Below are 20994 nucleotides of genomic sequence, written 5' to 3' on the forward strand. Positions count from 1 at the left end.
TTCTTCAGTCCACAGAGGGGTTTTCAGTTGGATTTGATTTCAACAGCCTTTTCGTCCACTTTTGACATAAGATCCAAGGGGTTTTCAAGGCTTAGACCATTAAAAAGCTCTTTCCAAGCCGGTCGTTTTGACATAAGGTAGTCCCACAGTTTTTAATCTTATCAACATCGCCAAAGATAATCCCGAAGTTCAAAGATACGGCTTCCGAATCCGAATCGAGTTCACATCACGACTTTGTATAAAATAATTTCTACCCCAAGGTCGTTGAATTTGACTTTTTTAGCTTTGACATGTTCGGATTTAAATGGGCTTTTCTCTTTGGATATTGGCCTTTAATCATAGAACTTCTTAACAACCAACCCTTTGCTCCATTATCTCAAAAAGGGCATTTACAAACTAGCTCTATTACATATTCGACTCCAATACCCGAAATACATAAGAACATGATAACAATATATTAACTCTTACTTATTAATCACATAATTGGTCAAAAAACAATATTGTTAAAGGGTTAAAACTACAGTTTTGGGCTCTTATCAACCATTCCCCATTCCACCAATACAGGTTCGTGTGACATTACTACCATGAAGTGTATAGCCACTCCATATGAAACCTTGATTTTTTTTAAAAAAGATTTTGTTAGCTCAGAATCTTTGTATGTAAGTCACTTGTAATTCCCCCTAGTCTGTTTAATTCAACTGTGAGTAGATAAAAAGTAGGTAGATTTGTAAAGTTTTGAGTTTACAAAACCAAAAATTCAATTAAAAAAAAGAATTTAAAAATTAAAATTTTATTAATTAAAAAAAATTAGTAACCCATCAGAAAAATTAAACATTCAAATTAGTTTAGTAGCATGTTTAGGTTTTATTTTCTATTTGTTTCGGCAGTAAACTACTTCCACACAACGAGAGCAATGGTAAAGAATACACTAAGAAACAGAGGAATTTGATGTTGGGGGAGATGAAACTGAACCAAGATAATGGCTGTACAAATTTGATTGGGTTTTGAACTCCACGTTACGCACCCAAGATCTATTCTCTAGGGATCAAGTTTCCACGTAGTTCCTTATGAAAAACAGTTTGGTATTTATATAGGTAGAGTAGAGAATCCTTGTAGCTCAAGTATTCTCGTATCTTGAAAATAATCGGATAGAATATAACTTCAACCGATAATTATCTCTTTGATAATAAATGAATCTGGACATAAATCAATGTACATTAGTGGCAAGCCATGTGGCTAAGGTTCAGCCTTAGACACATGAGTTAATGGGCATGTACATTGATCCATGGTATTGCAAATTGGGCTTTAGCCCTGTCGATTAAATGAATAAAATGGAAACCCCTACTAATGGACGTTTGCCACGTATGTGGGGGTCGAAACACCGCCCCCTCTTTGTCATGCGAACAAAGTTCACATGGAAAAGAAGAGAAGTAAAAGCAAGGAAAAAATGGAATACGAAAATAGTAAGTGAAATGTATAACAAAGTGTCGTGTGAACGTAAACGATAGGAAAATGGACAATCGGGAAAAATTCGTGAATTATCAGGAATGAAATAATGTCAAACTAATGCAATGTAGTTAAATAAAAGATGGTAGAAGGGAGAAGTGAAATGGGGGCACAGAAAAAATTTCAAACGAAATTGATGGCCGAAATTGTATCGCATTACGTAATAATAACTTGGTGAATTCACTATTTGCATTTGGATATGGCTTGGTGTATTTGGATGGGCCTTGTTAGTTGTGATATTGGGCCCAACTAAAGAAAAGAAGACAAAAAAGGAATTAAAAAGGGCAATGGGCCTCTGGGCTACCCAAGATGAAGGCATAAGTCCTTGCTATGATCTACCACTCCTCAAATTATACTAGAACCGGACCACTGGATCAAAAGTCAAAACAATAGTTTCCTTCTCCCTCTCCAATTTCTCCGACGAGAGAAACCGACTTCACTCTTTCCAATTCGATGCCTGATCAGTGAAATGCTCGCGAATACCAAATCCAATTACAGCTAAGAGGCGTGAGCAATATATCTTTGGGGGTTTTAATCTCGATCAATTCGAATAGGATATTGATCAGCTAGCAAACCGATGAGTTTATATTTGGGGATGAATTTGACAGAGGGCGAATAAGTAACTAATGATGATGCTTTCTAACTTGGGTTTTTTGATCTGTAATTTTGAATTGGTAAGAATAATGATTTTGTGGAGAGAAAAAAATTCATAATATCATGCTTTAACAGAGCGATGCAGGAGTGTAAACCATGTCTTTTACTTCGTCATAAACTGATACATCGGGGTTCATTGCCAGAATTTCTTTTAGTATCTCTTTTTCCACAAGGGGATTCAAAGAGATTAACCAAAACAACCATGTCAAGGCTGCTGATGTAGTTCACCTAGAGGACTCTGCAAAAGCCAGTTCTTTTTGTTGGTTGTAGAGGGAAAAGAGGTGAAGAGAAAGAAGGCAAAGAAGATGCCAATCTCTCGACTAGAACCATCAGACGTACGTGTAATCGCACATGTCGACATGGATTGCTTTTATGTTCAAGTGGAGCAAAGGAAACAACCAGAATTGAGGGGTCATACAGTACAATGCCTGGAAAGGTGGGGCTCTAATAGTTGTTGGTTACGAAGCTCGTAGCTTTGGTGTGAAGCGCTCAATGCGAGGAGATGAAGCTAAGAATGCATGCCCTCAAATCCATTTGGTTCAGGTTCCAGTCGCTCGTAATAAAGCTGACTTGAGTATCTATCGTAATGCAGGTTCAGAGGTGGTTGCAATTATTTCCCAGAGGGGTCGATGTGAGAGAGCGTCAATTGATGAAAATCCTCCAGAGAAGTTGGAAGCAATTGATGAAGAGGTTCTCAAATCACATGTTTTGGGGCGTAATGAGAATGGCAACAAGAAAAGAGAAAATGTGAGAGAATGGATCTACAGTAGTAATACTAATCATAAGGAGATAAAGACGAGTATCGAGAATAAAGACTTGAGTTCGAAACAGGAGCTAGGGAAGCTATGAATTTTAGACCAATCAGCTCAAGAATATGTATTTTGGTGGATTGGAGGATGATTTTGAACTTGACTGAATTATTTGGCGAAGTACTGGAAGTTGTTTAAAATATGTTAAAAGTAAGTAATTAACGTTAATTTGTAAGTTGTCGATCATATTAACAAGAACAATGAAAGAAATTTGTGGATGAATGCAATTTTTTTTTTTTTTTTTTTTTTTTTTTTTTTTTTTAAGTGTGACAACCAAACTACAAAAAATCGCAGAGATTATGACAAAGCGGTGGCAAAAAAATTCGACAACATGAAACAAGTATGTCAGTATTTTTTTCCATTTAGCTTCAAATTTTGGTTAAGTCTGAAAGACTAACGAAAAGATTTGTATTTGCGTCCCAGGTTGAAATGGCGGATTTACGAGCCTCGGAAAGTTTCGCTTAGAAAGTTCGGTTTAATTCCTTAGAAAAAATAATGACGCTGACGAAAATTTTCATTCGGAAAATTTCTCGTAGAAAGATCGGCAGAATGCCTTAGAAAAAATAATGACCCTGACGAAAATTTTTACGCTCGAAAATTTTTAAATTAAAAGATCGGCACTATGTTTGTAGAAAAAATAATGAAGTGAAAAATTTTCGCCGGAAAATTTTTCAGTAGAAAGATCGGTATAATGCCTTAGAAAAAAAATAATGAAGTCAATTTAAAATTTTAAAAACCGAAAAAATTTTTTCAGAGAAAGATCGGCAGAATGCCTTAGAAAAAATAATGATGCTGACGAAAATTTTCGCTTGGAAAATTTTTCGGAGAAAGATCGGCACAATGCCATAGAAAAAATAATGACGCTGACAAAAATTTTTGCTCGGAAATTTTTTCGTAGAAAGATCGGCACAATGCCTAAAAAAATAATGAAGTCGGAAGATAGTTAACCCAAAGCGCTAGCGAAACGAATGCAGATTTCGAAGAAGAAAACGAAGATTTAATAGATCGACCGTAAGACAATTGACAGAGACAATTGATTAGGTAATTGTGTGAATATAATACCATAGAGCTAAAACTTCTTTTGATGAAAAATAAAAATAAAGATGGGTTTACTATTGAATATTGTTGTTGTGTCAGATAACATACTTGCGGAATACTGACAATGTTGTAGATTTATGTAATTGAAATGAAATAGAACGAGACGCCCCCATGTAGAGAAAAACGCCCCCAATGCGTACTTAACTTTGCAAAATTAGGCTAAGCGAGCATAAAAGCGTTCAAACTTAGGGTCGAAAGGCAAAATTTTGTAGGCGATAGTAATGGACTAAGCATAAAAGCGTTCAAACTTAGGTCGACAAAGTTAAATCACGATAACCTCGTCGATTTTTGTCGTAACGATATATAACAAACTAAGCGAGCGTAAAATGTTCAAACTTAGACTAGACAAAGTTAAATGTATAACTTCCCGATTTTATCGTAGCGATAGTAATGAGTAAGCGAACAAAAAAAGCGTTCAAACTTAGACTAACAAAGCTAAATGTTCAAACTTAGACTTTTTTTCGTAAATAGTAATGAACTAAGCGGCGGCTGCGTTCAAACTTAGACCGCAAAGCTAAATGTGGTAAATTCGTCGATTTTTTTCGTAATGATAGTAATGAATTAAAGCGAGTGTAAAACGTTCAAACTTAGGCGGACAAAGCTAAATGTGGTAACCGTCCGAAAATGATAGTAATGAATTAAGCGAGTGTAAAAACGTTCAAACTTAGACTGACAAAGCTAAATGTGGTAACTTCGTCAGATTTTTTCGTAATGATAGTAATGAATTAAGCGAGTGTAAAAACATTCAAACTTAGATTGATGAAAAGATGACTGCAAAAGTGATGTGTCAAGCCCTTCGCTTCTAATGGCGGCGGAGAGATAAGCCAATGAATCTGCATGACGTAAGTCATTTCGGGGTCTTTGAATGATAGAGATGCTATCAAATTGTCGAGCAAGACTATGTATCAAACTAAGATAAGCCACCATACGCTCATCTCTTGCTTCAAAAGACCCACCAAACTGATTTGCAACAAGGCGAGAATCCGTGTATAACTAGAGCTTTCGCGCCCCCAGTGTCAAAGCTGTTCTTAAGGCACAAATGACATCCTCATACTCGGCTTCGTTATTTGAAGCGGCGAAGCCAAGTCGCACAGATTTCCCAATCATTTCTCCGTTTAATTAACAAAAACACATCCAATTCCGACCCGTGATTTACTATGGGAGCCATCTGAGTAAACAATACATAGGTCAATGGGTTTAGGAATTGCATTTTCAATTTGGTCTTCGTCGCCCCCAGTTATTGGCGGCAGAATGTCTTCCATAGATTCTTCCTGGCGCAAAAAATCGTCAATAGGAGAATCATCAATCGGAAAATCAGCTACCAAAGAAGCCAGAGCATGTCCTTTTTCAGTAGTACGACCATCATTAATGAAAAGAACAACACTAATAGCTTGAGTTGTAGCTGCCAGGTATATGCCACTAGGTTGACCCGTTGAAGGACTTGTCAATATAGGAGGACTGGCCAAGTATTTCTTCAGTTGTTGCAATGCCATCTCATAATCAATGTTCCAAGTTGCCGCCCTCTTTAAAGTCTTAGTATCCTTCGATTTAACGACTATATCATCGATATAAGCCTCCATTATTTTTCATAGTAGATCGGAAAAAATTGTATTGAAGAGTGAAATCCATTTCACCCAGAAGATTTAAACAGACAAATGCCCCCGGTCGAGCCTATGTGGAAGATGACACCTGCCCTTACCTCTTACAAGAGTTAAAGATTTTAGGCGGTACACACTTTCGGGTCCGGACCGAGATTGTCTTTTCTTTCGCGATAACCAACCTATCTAGGTCGGTAGTTTGTCCGGATTGTGGTCTTCCCTCTAGTTTATTTCGTGACACCTTCATCCCTGCCGGTCGGACTTCATGCGGGATGGCGCTTTTCTCAAATCTACAAGGTCGGCCTTCCCTGTCAGGTCGGTCCAGTCTAGGATGAAGGTTTTCATTATACTTTCTTCCGTGACGCCTTTTTTCCCTATCTGGACGGACCTGTCTAGGATGGCGATTTTCCGCAAATCTGCGAGGTCGGCTTTCCCTGTCAGGTCGGTCCAGTCTGGGATGAAGTTTTTCCTTATACTTTCTTCCGTGACGCCTTTTTTCCCTGTTTGGATGGACCTGTCTAGGATGGCAATTTTTCGCAAATCTGCGAGGTCGGCCTTCCTTGTCAGGTCGGTCCAATCTGGGATGAAGTTTTTTCTTATACTTTCTTCCGCGGCGCCTTCTTTCAGAGGCGTTTGTACCCGTTTGCGGTAGCGGCGATGGCGGTGCTGCTGCTTTCCGGAACCTAGTAACAAAAGTACGTAACTTTTCGTCACGTTGTTGCTTGATGTTCAAAAGTGAGTCGACATCCTTTGGCGTCTTGCAATTGTGGCGGAAATGATTAACAAACTGATTTTCTAGTTCATTGTATTGGTGAATTGATCTTGAAGGCAACTCACTAAACCAGCGTAATGCTTCTCCCTTTAGAGTTGATGGAAAGAGCTTACATATGAGCGGATCATCTCCACCCCATAACACCAACTTATTTTTGAACGATAGAACATGCAAGCCAGGATCTCCTTCCGACTCATCATAAAGTTCAAAATCGGGTTGTTTGAAGTCGGGATGGTGGTAAGCTTCCTGAATGTCGAGCGAAAACTTATCAAGTACGCCATTATTGACTATAAAGTTTTTCATTCTTAAATCCCTTAACTCTCTATCGTTAAGTTCTGTTGCAATCAACTCTTTCAACTGTTGTTATGTTAGAGTTAAAGTATTGGCTCGAACAACTGGAAGCCCCCGGTCGTGCCCATGTGGAGAAGGATACCTTTCATTATCTCTTATTGAAGTTAGAGATCTTTGGCGATGCATACGATCGGCTCCGACCGGGTGATTGTCTTTGTCTATCCCAACTGTAGCCTGTTTAGGCGGTAGTCACCCTTTGGCGGGTGGTCGGTATAATTATACCACTTCTCCATGTTTTGTTGCTCTTGTCTGGGATGTCCGCCTTCCCAGTCATGTCGGACATATCTCGGATGGTGGTTTTCCCTGAAATTTCTTCTCAGAGGTAAATCTTCCATTTGAGATCGGACATGTCTAGGGTAGTAGTTATCCCTGCCAATCCGATTCTCCCCATAAGTACGGGTAATAGGGTCATTACTCTTAGAGTGTGCACTTGTTGATTGTGTTTGAGAAATAACACGTTGCTGAGGACGATGAAGTGGATCTTCAAGACGGTCCCATACACTGGAATGGCCTGTGTCCTTTCGTGGTCGCCTGATGTTGTTGAATTTGCAGCCTCGTCCACCGGCCTTTGCCTCTTTGCCAACTTCCTTCTCAAGTTCCTATTTTAAATTTTTGACTCGTCGTAACTCATGCTCAACCGTATTAGGAGTGGCGATAGCGGTGGCAGTGGCGCTGCTACGGTTGGATGTTGAGAATTGATCTTACCACTAGGAGCAACTTGATTGCTCAATGGTTCTTGCATTGGCCGATTTGAATTTCGAGGATTGCAATTCCTATTAGAAGGAGGAATATGTTGACTATTTGGTCTGCTTCTTGTGCTTACCATCTTGATTGTTTCACGTGAAAATGAATTCTAAATTCCCCACAGACGGCGCCAATTATGTTTCGGCAGTAAACTGCTTCCACACAACGAGAGCAATGGTAAAGAACATACTAAGAAACAGAGGAATTTGATGTTGGGGGAGATGAAACTGAACCAAGATAATGGCTGCCTACGTACACAAGATCTATTCTCTAGGGATCAAGTTTCCACGTAGTTCCTTATGAAAAACAGTTTGGTATTTATATAGGTAGAGTAGAGAATCCTTGTAGCTCAAGTATTCTCGTATCTTGAGTAATCGTGATAGAATATAACTATCAACTGATAATTATCTCTTTGATAATAAATGAATATGGACATAAATCAATGTACATTAGTGGCAAGCCATGTGGCTAAGGTTCAGCCTTAGACACATGAGTTAATAGGCATGTACATTGATCCATGGTATTGCAAATTGGGCTTTAGCCCTGTCGATTAAATGAATAAAATGGAGACCCCTACTAATGGACGTTTGCCACATATGTGGGGGTCGAAACACTATTAATTGTTGTTTATGCATGATTAGATTAAGATAATATCATATAGTCAAATAAAAAAAAAAAAAAGGATAAATACAAAATAGTTTAAGTTTGAAAGTTTAGTCTTTGGTTTAAGTTTACTTACCAAGAGTCGGGGATTCAACCAACTTAGACCGGTTGGATGCGCGAGGCGAGTAGTGTAACATCACGCGCGCTCACGCATCTCAACCCAACTTGGGGGTTGGAGTTCCAATATGTGACGAACACTTTCAAGCTTTTACATATTTTGTTTAAGTAATCATTAGTGAATAGTTAATTAGCTAAATGTAGTTACTTTTCGTGTTTATCGCTTTCATAGTTTTAAACCCATGAAGGCAACTTTGTTTTAGGCCCACGAAGGTAACCAATTGTATCTTATTGGCTTTGCCACATTTCAACCCGACTTATGGGTCTTAGATAGATTAAACTTGTAACCGTAAGAAAAAGCTCGAGTGGTGGGTTGACACGCAAGACACCAAACACTTCGTCAACCCCACTACATTGTCGTTACCCCAAAGGTCGTGTACGTACACCTTGGGCGGTAATTTCTAAACTTCCTCGCTACAAAGTGTAAGAGGATACTTGTATGTTACTAAGCATGCTTGGATGATTATGTGATTTACATTTTAGTCTCGTCTTTACATTAACGCTAAGGCTAAACCCGAGCCCTCAAAGAACAAAAAGTGGGATTAAGCCCTACTTTAGAATGGACGTTGTGTGAACTGTTTGTCACATAGACCAAACTAAAAAGATAAAATCAATCAAGCAGAGCCAATCTAGTCACGTCTATCAGGACAAACATCTAGCACGAATAAAGAGAGTTGTAAACTACTAGATTCTAATAGACCAACCACCTTCCTCACTCCCCTCACTCAGAAATACCGTGGGTGAGATACTTGGTGGCATACCATCTGGTGAAGTAGCTGTATCTGCTAAAATTATCACCTCTAAACTCCTATCTTTGTTCCTCTCACTTCTCTTTTTTCTTTTCTCCTCCCCTCTTTCTCTCTCTCCTCTATATATACTTCTCAACTGCCATCCCTTCTCTAACCGCTCCCATCTTCTCTAACCACTTTCCCATCACCCATGATCTCCATTCGTGTCCCACGTCCATAAATTATCCACCTGTCTCCCAAGTTATAGTGTCCTGGCTATTGTGCTCCAACTCTTTCTTTCCCTATTCAGCATCTCAATTGGGCATAGACACTCCGCTAATCCCCATGTCTTTACGGACTCCGCGGTCGTTCTATGTTTCACAGACTGTATCCTGTGCTCATTCTCCTTCTTCTATTGTGTCGCCCCTGCCCATAACACCTGTCGTCTTAGTAGTCATGAATTAGGCTGATACAAATGCCCCTCTCGGTCCACGGACCCTTAGTTCGGGGTCTGAGATATCCTCTGCCAACTGAAGCCGCGGTGCATGGGTATTACATCCTAGCGCCCATAGCAAGGTGGAAGCCACGTTGGTCAGCGTTGGGCCCCTTTCCTTATGGCCACGTGTCCTTCTGGCTCTGTTTGAGTATTTTATGCTCCTCGCGTGTCTTACACGCTTCCAACCATCATGATGGCGTGCAGAACCTGATGCCTCATTTTTTACCCCTCCACGTGTCACTCATTAGCTACCCCCTTCTGATTCTTCGGTTTTCAAACTCTGGGAATTACTTTACTATCCCTGGCGCTTTGAAACCCGATCAAAACCATCCCTTTCTCTCCCACCCCATTTTGTTTCCTCATTCACTCTTCTCTTTTCAACTTCCCTCTTTCTTCGTTCTCCTTTGGGTTGGGTTTCCCCACTTCTCTCCTTCGTCATGGTGATTCTCCACTGCTTTCACACCAGGTTCGACTCTCGCTATTTCCCTTGCCCGCTGCTGCCTCGTGAACAAGGTTTGTTTCCTCTTCCTTCTCCTTTTCAAATCTTTGTTGTACACTTTAGCTTTGTTATTCGCTAGTGACCTGTGGGTTCTCCCACTTGTGCATTTTAGATCTTTCATCTTTTAAACTCTGTGATTAGTGTTGTTTGCACTATGTTGGCTTCTGAGTCGGCAAGCTCATCCGCCGCCAAATCCCCCAGATCTAGGTCTCCCTCCTCTAAGTCCAGTAACCCCATTGCTGAGCGATCTGAGTCCGCGGCCTCTGATTCGGACAGCCATATCGCTGTCCCCTCTACCTCTGGAAGACTGTTCAAACTCCTTCCGCCCCCTTCCCATTACTGCCGACCCCACCTAGTTGCGGTTAAGGTGGCTTACGATATCCCTAACGATGTGACTTTAGAGCACGTGCCCGGGGTTACTCACTTCCCTCACCTGGTCAAACCTCGGCTGGGAACTCTTGTTGCTACGGTAGGCTAGATAGTGGCCGGTCTGCATTTTCCTTTTATCCTTATTAGACGTAGAAGTTTGGAACCATTTCAACATACCGCCATGTCAGGGTATTGGCAATTTCTGGCGTGTTATGTATGCCGCTAACTTTTATAACAAAACCAACTCCCCCAAAATCCAACTCCACGACATGATTGCCCACTACTATATAAAAAAGAGTACCAAATTCGGGAGTATAGACTACCAATCATTCTGTAGCCATCCGCAAAAGAAGACCTTTGTTCTCAACATCACTTCTTCCGACAAAGTGTGGCACCACTATCCATTTGTGTGTGTCGGGAGCTTCGTCCACCGATATACCTACCGAAGTTTCTCTGAGACATTTACATTTTCTCCCGAGCGGTAAGTGTAGTCAGACCGCCTAAGTTTCTTCTACATATTCTCATCGCTAACCCCATGTTACTTTCTTGGGCACAGGTTGGAGACCAGACTCGCACTCCCAGCTATACTCCGGCATCACTTCAGCCATCTTCTAGCAACTCTACGACCTAGGGAATGATCAGTGCGATGTTCTAGGCATAGATCTGGAGAAAGGCACCCCTCTTCCTCTGGGTCCGTCTCTCAAGGATTTTGGCAAGTACTAAGGCCCTTTCTACCGTCTGCCTCCTCCCAAGGAAAGGTTTCCCAAAGCTTCCCCCCCCCCCCCCCCCCAAAAAAAACCAGGAGGAGGGGCTATACCAAGAAGATTTCTCACTCCCAAGCTGCTGCCAAAAGAGGCTGCGGCCGCCAAACCACCTCCCCCCACCGCTGAGATTTCTACGAGCCGCACCCACGGTGCCCCAGCCCCTTACTCTTCCCTCGCCGATTGGGAGGACGATTTTGAATCTACAAGTTCTCCACTACAACCCCCAGATATGGATGCCACCAAGTTAAAACTTTGGGACAGTAATGAAGAAGAGGGAAACACTATTGCTGCGGCAAAGAGCCCACCCGCTAAGAAGTGCAAAACCATGGGAACTTCCGTTGCCCCTTTTGCCCCAGCCCTAATATTACCGCGACCCGTGGCTTCTATACGTCACCCAGGCAAAGAACCCATCCCTATTGGACCTAAAGTCTGGCGTCTTGAATTCAGGGCTAGGGATCGTGTGGTCACCACCCGAGACTCAGCTCTGGACAACGCTGCGGTGGCTGCCACCCTATTCTTCAGTCCCCATCTTCCTCGTGACCAAGCCTACGGCGACTCTGGGACCTTTGCTGCCCACCGCGCTGCCATCTACACTGGCTGGGAGAAGGTACGCCTCTGTCCCCTATTGCCTTGGTGTTTTTTATGGATAACATCCTTAATCGGCTCATTTATGTTAAGCTAAGCTTGGATGTAGGCTACGTCATCCGCGGTTTGACCAACACCTTGGACACACTAGAGGTGGTAAAGCAGGAGATCAATGGGCCTGAAGGCTGGAAAGCGCGATACACGCGTTTGGAGAAAAACTTCGATGATGCACATATCGCGGCTCTCAAATCCCATAAATTGCACCAGGCCGCAAAAGAGACTTTCCAACAACAGCTGACTGAGCTACATGCCAAGATGGAGGGCGAGAAAGTAGCCCATGAGGAGGCGGCCCAAGCCCAGCTTGAGCAATCGCTGAAAGTGGCATCTGATCGTTTCCGCGCATTGGCTGAAAAGAAGATAGCTAGAGAATTACAACGTCAGCTTGAAGATCTCTCCACTCCTAGGAGACTTCTCCCCTTGCCCTCCTCTGCCACTATTCCTGTTGTTGGTCCTTCAGCTGCCTCCTCGCCGACACCTGAAGGTGATCCCCATGCTGTCTCAGAGGCCGATGATGCGGTAGTGGTCCTATCTGAGGACTCTCCTCAAAAGGAAATAGCTGAAGATCCTAGTTCGCAAGATGCGGCTGATGTGCAATAGTTTGCAGAATGCTTTCTGTGTACTTTGTTGGGCCATATTTTGCTCTTAAACACTTTGTATGCATACTATATGTCCCGTATTTCGGGGTGTTCCCAGCAGGCTATCACTTGTGTTTTGGAATTTTGATCAACCGGTTCGCGGTATTTTGTTATCTCCCTGGCCAGGGGTTTTATTATATTGTATAACCGTTTTCCCCCCTCCACTGGAATTTCCCTATCTTAAACTCTTGATTATGAAGATGCTTGGGGGGTAGCTCAGTTTGCCCCCAAGTTAGATTCGAACCTCGTTGTTCATGGGCGGCTCACTTTAGCTATCTATGATGTGCTCTCGATTGAGGGCAACTCAGTTTGCCCCCAAGTTAGATTTGGACCTCGTTGTCCACGAAGGGCTCACCCCCCCCCCCCCGGCTAGGCTGTCCAGCCTTGAAACTATCTGGGGGCAGCTCAGTTTGCCCCCAAGTTTGATTTGGACCTCCTCGTCCTTGGTCATTTTCCCTACACACTTGCAATTAACAAAGCAATTTAACAGTGGACAAAGTGGTACTCTATTCATTGATAAATTATGTAACACAAACATCATCATAAAATGTCACTACATCACAAGAAGTCGCTACCTCTGTCCTTGATTCTAACATTGTAAATGTTATCACTCATGGAAACTTTTCAACATCCTGATGTTCCAAGGCCTCGCGATGTCTTTTCCCTGTGATGTCTACAGCCGATACGATCCTGCACTCCCCTTTTCTACCACGGTATAGGGCCCCTCCCAGTTAGGCCCTAACTTTCCGTCCACCTCCTTTCTAGTTGACGGTGTCACTCGCCTCAGAACGCAATCTCCCACCTGAAACTGTCACAACTTCACTATCCTATCGTACTATCTTTGCAATTTCCTATGATATTCCTCTAGTCTGATGCGAGCTGTGTCTCTCCTCTCCTCCGTGAGATTCAAATCTGTGGCCAAGATAATCTCATTGACCCCCTCTTCCACCGCTCTGGTTCGGGTTGTGGCTGTCACCATCTTTAATGGAATCACCGCTTCTACCTCATACGTCATGGCAAACGGTGACTCATGAGTGGAGGTTCATGGAGTGGTTCGATATGCCCACAACACATAATTTAACTCGTCCGCCCAAGCCCCCTTTTTATCCTCCTGTTTTTTCTTCAGATTATCCATAATTGTCTTGTTGGAGGATTCTGCTTGCCCATTCCCTTCTGGGTTATAAGGAGCCGCGAATCCCTGTTTCACTTTGAACGCCTGGAGGAAATCTCACACCTTCCCACCTGTAAACTGAGTCCCATTATCAGCAATTATGGTGTGTGGCAACCCGAACCAGCATATTATATTCTCCCACAGGAATTTCTTCACCTGTTTCTCCTTGATCTATTGGAGCGCCACACCTTCTACCCACTTGGTAAAATAATCAGTCGCTGCTAGCATATACCTTAGTTTGCCATTGGCCATCGGTAGCGGTCCTACAATATCCAGTGCCCACATCGCGAACGGCTAAGGACTACACACCTTATGCAAGGGCTCAACTGGCGCATGTATCAGTGGCGTGAATCTTTGGCATTTCTCGCACCTCTTGGCATACTCGGTTGCTTCTCTCTTCATGTATGGCCAGAAATACCCTTGGGACAACACCCGATGCACAGTCGTTCTTCTAGCCGAATGGCTCCCACAGTCCCCCTCATGAGCCTCTCCCAAGATCTCTTGCACCTGCTGCGACCCTAGACATCTCAACAAAGGTCCGCTGACGTTCCGTCGGTACAGGTCTCCATCCATTTAAGTGTATCTTTGGGATACCTGTTCCATTCTCCTTCTTCTCGTTTATCTTCGATCTCTATCCCCAACGAGAAATTTCTTATGGGCTCTATCTACCCTAGTTCTTCTTCCGCGGTCACCCTCACCTCTGCATTTTCGGAGGTACTTGGCTTGTTCAACACCCTGACCTTAATGGATCTGCCCTCGGATCTAGGAAGTACCGCAGCTACATACACCAATGCATCATCATGTCTATTTTCGCCACATCCTAAATGAGCGAATTGGATGTTGCCAAACTTACTCGCTTTCCTCTGTAATACCTCCAGATACTTCGCCATCCTGGGGCATCGGGCAGCGAATTCTCCATTCATCTGACAAATCACCAAGTTGGAATCGAAATACACTGTCAGCTCACTTACCCCAAGGTCCGTGGCTAATTCTAGCCCAGCTATCACCACTTCATACTCTGATTCACGTTAGAAGCCGCAAAACCCAACTTCATCGAAATTCAAGGCGATTATTCTCTAGGGTAACTAATACCACTCCAATACCGTTCCCAGTGTCAGTCGCAGACCCATCTGCGAATACCCTCCATCCATTCCTCATGTTCCAAGGGTCTAACAAATCCCAGCTGACCTCTCCCTCCCATTCCATGATCATCTCTTCCCCCCAAGTTGGGTCTTCGGCAGGGAACTCTGCCAAAAACTCTGCCATAGCTTGTGCTTTTTCCGCTGCCCGGATTTGATACTCAATGTCATATGCACTCAACATCACGACCCATTTCAGCATTCTCCCTGATTTATCAACCTTCAACGCTTGTTTGAGAGGCAAGTTGGTTACCATGACCACAGAGTGAGCCTCGAAGTAAGGCTTCAATTTCAATGCTGAAAACACCAAGGCCAACACAAACTTCTCGATCTTGTTGTATTTGGTTTCTACATCTAACATTGTTTTACTCTAGAAGTACACCGACCTCTCTACCTTGTCCACCACCCTTATCAACACAAAACTAATTGCGTATTCTGACACCCCCAAATATAAATACAACTTTTCCCCTTGCCCCGGTCGCGACAGGATCGGAGCCTTTCCTAAATACACCTTCAACTCTTGGAAAGCTAGTTCACATGCATCGGTCCACTGAAAGTCAGCTGTCTTCCTTAAGAGTAGGTACAGTGATCTACACTTGTCCGATGACTTGGAAATGAACCGGTTGAGTGCCGCGATTCTTCCCGCTAACCTCTGAACCTCCTTCACATTTTGTGGTGATTGCATTTCCACCAACGCCCTGATCTGGTCCGGGTTAGCTTCTATGCCGCGGCATGTGACGATATATCTCAAAAACTTTCCAGATGTCACCCCTAACGTGCACTTCTCAGGGTTCAATCTCAGCTTGTATTTCCGTAGTATCGCGAAGGTCTCCCTCAATCCCTCAAGATGCTCCTTTTCAGTCATGCTCTTCTCTACCATATCATCTATATATATTTCCATACTCCTCCTGATTTTGCCTTCAAACATCTTCTCCCCTATCCTTTGAAAAGTTGCCCCTGCATTCTTCAGTCAGAAAGGCATTCGGGTATAATAATACACCCCTCCCTCTACTATGAACACGGTCTTCTCCTGGTCCGGTTTGTACATTACCACTTGATTATACCCCATCGAGGCGTCCCTGAAGGAGAAAAACTTAAACTCGGCTGTTCGGTCCACCAGTTCATCTATCTGCGGCATTGGGTAACAATCCTTCGGGCACTGCTGGTTGACATCGGTGAAATCGACACACATCCTCACCTTCCCATTTTTCTTGGGTATCACAACGATGTTTGAAAGCCATTCAATAAACTGACATTCCCAGATTATTCCTGCGGCTTTCAACTTTTGCACCTCCTCTCTTATTCCTTCTGCATACTGCAGTCTTACCCCTATCATTTTTTGCCTGATGGGTTTGGCCCCTTCTCGCATGTGCAACCTGTGACAGGCAAACTCTGGATCCAGCCCAATCAAATCCTCAATCGACCATGCAAAAACATCGCTATTCTCTATTAACAAAGCAACTAACTCTGCCTTCCAACCTTCTGGCAACTCAACCCCAACAGACACAAGTTTCTCTTCTTCCCCCTCACCCAGATTCATGATCTCAGTCTCATCTAGTGTCTTTCCCCCCACCAACCTGTCTTCCTCAGACGCCGCGGACTTTAATTGCTACGTCGGTGTCTTGCCCTCCCTCCTCTGGTGCGCAGATCAATTCTCTAACCACCATCTGGTGAATGTTTTTAGCTGCGACCTGGTCCCCTCTTATCTCATAGGTTCCCCCATTGGTCGGAAAGCGGACCACCTGATAGTATGTGGATGAAACTGCTCTCATTTCGTGGATCCATCTTCTTCCCAAGATCGCATTGTACTGTGAGGCAGCGTCCACTATCATGAAACGAGTGAACACAGTCACCGGTCCCACAGTTACGGGTAACAGTAACTCCCCAATGGCTTCAGTCATGCTGCCATTGAATCCAAACAAATTAGTCCTTAGGGCTTCATCTGCCTCCGTTCGATGCACATTTCCTCCATCGCACCCCTAAACCACAAATCCACCGAACTCCCACAATCTATCAAAACCCTCTTCACCATATAATTACCCACTGCTATCGTAATCACCAATGCATCTTCGTGAGGTGCGGTTACTGCTTCCAGATCCTTCGGGTTGAACTCTATCCTTCAGTCTCCTATGACGGACCCTGGTACTGGTCGCGGAACACACAAAACCTCGTTTATCTGCTTTAAGTTGGCAATCCTTCTTATTTTGTCCCAGTGGGCATTCCCTCCCATCGTCTCCCCACTAAATATGACATTGATTGTACCTAAGACTCTGGCCACGGCCAGTGCTCTTTCTACTGGATGTATCTCCTTCATAAACTCCCTTATCAACTCTTTCTCTATCATCCTCTCGATCAACCATCGCAACGCGAAACACTCATTGGTAGTGTGATTTCTGATCTGGTGATAAGCACAGAACGACTTATCTTCTAATTCCCTGGGTATGTTTCGCGGACCTTCGTAATGTTGCATCCCTTTAATCAGTGGCAAGATTTCATCCAATGGTTTATTCAGCGGTGTGGACTCTACGTCACGATATGGTTTCCATTTGCGAACCTCCCTCTTAACTTGGTCTCTGCCTCTCTTTGATTTTCGTGACTCTTCCCTATAAGATCCTTCCTCTCTTGTCGCAGCCTTACCTTTATCTTTCAAGTCCTCCTGTTCTACATTTTGTATTGACTTATCTGCCTTCCTTGGCTTCTTAGCATTTCTCTGTAATATATCCTCATAACGGATGTACTTCTCAACTTTTGGATACAACGCATGCAAAGTTGTGACCTCAATTTTGGATACGGATTCGTGGACTCTGGTTCCCGGCTTCAACCCATGTTGGAAAGCAATGACTGTGGTGTGCTCATCCAAACTTTCCACCCTCAAAGTCTCTTCCTTGAATCTACACAGGAATTCCCTGAGCGTCTTATTAGACTTCTGTTTGACGTTAAACAGATCTGCAATATCCACTACCCTCTTTTTCTGGTGAATAAAATGGTCCACGAATTCCTGCTCCAACTTCTCGAACTTGGTTATACTCCGCGATGTCAACCGATAGTACCAGTTCGACGCTCCACCCTTCAAGCTGGCTGGAAACATCATGCATTAGAGTCCGTCATATTTGCTCTCTTGCCACAGCGGCATCTGCTGCTTGAAATGGTGCAGGTGGTCCGCCGGATCACCCTTCCCATCGTACCTCTCGAATCTTGGTTGCGCGAACCTCTTGGGCACCTCGGTGTTCCAGACTGCATCGGCCAGCGGATTCTGATTGAGCCTAACCACCACCTTCTTCACAACCCCTTGACTCTCCCTTTTCGCCACCCGATTCATTTGTCTGTCCTTTTCAATCATCGCTTGGACCATCTCCAGTGTAATGCCTTCCCCCAGATCGCCTCTTGGCCTGTGACGCGCTTCTTCATGTTGGCCTTCCACTTCGTTATTCTCCCACTCTCTTATCTCTTCCTCTCCCTGTGTGGATCCTCTTTCTCTTCTTAGACTGTCATTCTCATTCCTCAGCCTCCCTATCTCCTCCTGCAATAGCCTGGTTGCTTCCCCCGCCACCTCTTGCACTTCCTCTTCCACCTCTTCCGTCTCTTCCATCTCCACGCTCATAGTTTCGTCCCCTACTCCCTTAGCCCTCACTTTTTTGGGTCTCCCTCTTGTTTTCTTCACCATTGTTGCCATCCTACTCTCTCTTCTTTATCAGTCACTTGATCGTAACACCTTCCTCGTTCTCTCCCCATAGACGGCGCCAAATGTATCTGCTAAAATTATGACCTCTAAACTCCTATCTTTGTTCCTCTCACTTCTCTTTTTTCTTTCCTCCTCCTCTCTTTCTCTCTCTCCTCTATATATACTTCTCAACTGCCATCCCTTCTCTAACCGCTCCCCTTTTCTCTAACTGCTTTCCCATCACCCATGATCTCCATTCGTGTCCCACGTCCATAAATTTTCCACCTGTCTCCCAAGTTATAGTGTCCTGGCTATTGTGCTCCAACTCTTTCTTTCCCTATTCAGCATCTCGATTGGGCATAGACACTCCACTGATCCCCAAGTCTTTTCGGACTCCGTGGCCGTTCTATGTTTCGCAGATTGTATCATGTGCTCATTCTCCTTCTTCTATTGTGTCGCCCCGGCCTATAACACCTGTCATCTTAGTAGTCATGAATTTGGCTGATACAGTAGCGATCTTCTCCCTTGACACGTGTAGATCCCAAAACCCAGTTTTGTGCCCACTGTTCGATTCGAACAGGGCATAGTATCTAATCTACAGACATTGCATGCAAACTTTTCAAAAACTTCAAAGTCACAAATGAATTTCTGTAGATTGTGCATCATTCTTGTTTGAGCATACATGGCTTATCAATATGTAGCGCAACCGTTATAGAATTATAATGCAAACCCATAACCATGTTTTGTTGTGGTAGTCCGTATCATTGGGCATCTCAATGCACATCATATGCCGAGGTTGAGGATACTACGGAAAATCCTTATAATGACGAACCTCAATTTCCAAATTTCCCTAGTACCCAATACACCCCAGAGTTTTCTAATCATGCAGACAATTCATGGAATTCCATCCAAGATAGTCAACCACCATTCATGTATCCATATGGTCAGTCAGAGTGCGGTTTCACCCAAAGCTCATTACCATTCACATCACCATCCATATCTAATTTATATCCCACTTCACCATCTACCACAGACCAACTTTACCAAGCAAGTTCCCTTGATACAAAATCACATTCCCTTCACAAGGGTTAATCAGATAATCAAATGAGTTATGGTAGCTAGGAACTAGGATTTTTATTACGTAAATTATTCAAATATCTTGCAATTATATCTCATAATCATTCTACACTCTATCACGTGCCAATAAAATATATTGCACTAAAACACAACGTTTGGAAATATCACCATCCATCTCATAACCATTTTTATTCTTTTATGTGCCAAATAAAATCTAACATTCCGCATCGCTTGTTTTTGTTTATTTATTGTCGATATTTTGCATGTTTTTTTTTATATTTCATGTATTTTTTTTCCCCGTATGATGTTTTCATTCCATCAATCGCGTGATTTTTTATCCTTTGGACCGGATTTTAGATTCTGCCCAATTTTCATAGTTACATTTGCATTATTGGAAAACCCATTGTAGATTATACAAAACAAGTCAACTTTGAGGGCAACTTATCCCATGCGGCGCTTAAGTGGAGGTAATTTTGCATTAGGAATGCTCTTAGCATATTCATTTTCAGTGGGTTTCCTAATCAAATTAGAGGTTATTTACCAAGCAACCATGCATAACACCAAATAGGGACTTGCCGAATACACCAACTATGCCTAACATGTGAATTATTACTATACTATTTTGATTTTTGTAAAAAAAAATGAAACAACTAAGAAAGTGTCATCAGATATCAAACTAGTATGGTGCATTATACATATTTTATTTATTTAAAAGGAATCAACAAATGTCTGAAATGAAAATTAAAAGTATCTATATTACTAAAAAAAACAAAAATGCAGGAATAATTCCCAAAATCAAGAATTCAGGTATTACTCCTGCGAGCATGGCCTAATAGAGAAATGATATGGCCTTTGTAAATGTCTATTTTTATCCTAAGGGATTAGCAGGACATTACACCAAATGACTTAGCTCGAGATGTAATGGAGAAAGGAGTGTTTGTTTGGATGGAAATGGTTGCTCTTCTTGTAGAAGAAAATACCTACGTATCCAGTAGTTCTAGGATTGGCTTTTATAGTTGCTGGGAGCATGTGGTTGGTAGGAAACGTGTGGTGGTATGGACACCTCCTCGCAAGCTGCATGTGTGTGGTGATTCCTGGTATCGTGATGTTTAATTAAGATGGTATAGAAAAAGTGTGGTAAAAAAGGTAATTATGGTAATGATTTGAGTGTTGCAGTGAGTAAAAGTCTGGTGCTAATGATGGCATTGATGAGGGTAGCAGATGATGACATCACGAGATGGAGTTGAGTGACGAGTCATCAGGGTTGAATCGACCTTGACGAGTGCGCGAGTATAAGCGTTTTTTGAGTAGAATGGAGTTGGTGGAGTCGTTATATATGGACTGCGTGCGTGTCGCGTGCGCAGGGAATAGGATGTCCTTATAGCTTTATGACATTAGCTTCTTTTTGTGTTATGAGATGGTATATGGATGATGTAGATAGATGATGGTCGTTGAGCAAAATAGAAGCATATTAAAACCTAATTATCCCTCAATAAGT

At 42.9% G+C, this 20994-nt stretch overlaps 2 protein-coding genes across 2 annotated transcripts; both read right to left on the reverse strand.

Moving 5' to 3' along the window:
• Positions 1 to 14284: 14284 nt before the first annotated feature.
• On the reverse strand, positions 14285 to 15119 carry LOC147525400 (uncharacterized). Its single transcript, XM_086579312.1, has 2 exons — positions 14723 to 15119; positions 14285 to 14637 (listed from the first exon to the last, which is right to left on the reverse strand). The coding sequence occupies exons 1-2, from the start codon at positions 15117 to 15119 to the stop codon at positions 14285 to 14287; spliced, it is 750 nt and encodes a 249-aa protein (XP_086435438.1).
• A 1758-nt stretch (positions 15120 to 16877) lies between these two features.
• Positions 16878 to 17849, reverse strand: LOC147525401 (uncharacterized). The gene has a single exon (XM_086579319.1). The coding sequence runs from the start codon at positions 17847 to 17849 to the stop codon at positions 16878 to 16880; it is 972 nt and encodes a 323-aa protein (XP_086435445.1).
• Between the last annotated feature and the right edge of the window lie 3145 nt (positions 17850 to 20994).

This window comes from Coptis chinensis, chromosome 1 (genome assembly GCF_015680905.1).
Source record: "Coptis chinensis isolate HL-2020 chromosome 1, ASM1568090v1, whole genome shotgun sequence".
In the NCBI taxonomy this organism is placed as follows: Eukaryota; Viridiplantae; Streptophyta; class Magnoliopsida; order Ranunculales; family Ranunculaceae; genus Coptis; species Coptis chinensis.

Coding starts and splice junctions, on each gene's coding strand:
- LOC147525400 (XM_086579312.1), bottom strand. CDS start 15,119: ATGTTAGATGTAGAAACCAAATACAACAAGATCGAGAAGTTTGTGTTG. Junction 14,638..14,722: donor TGCGACTGACACTGGGAACG/GTATTGGAGTGG, acceptor AACGTGAATCAG/AGTATGAAGTGGTGATAGCT.
- LOC147525401 (XM_086579319.1), bottom strand. CDS start 17,849: ATGATGTTTCCAGCCAGCTTGAAGGGTGGAGCGTCGAACTGGTACTAT.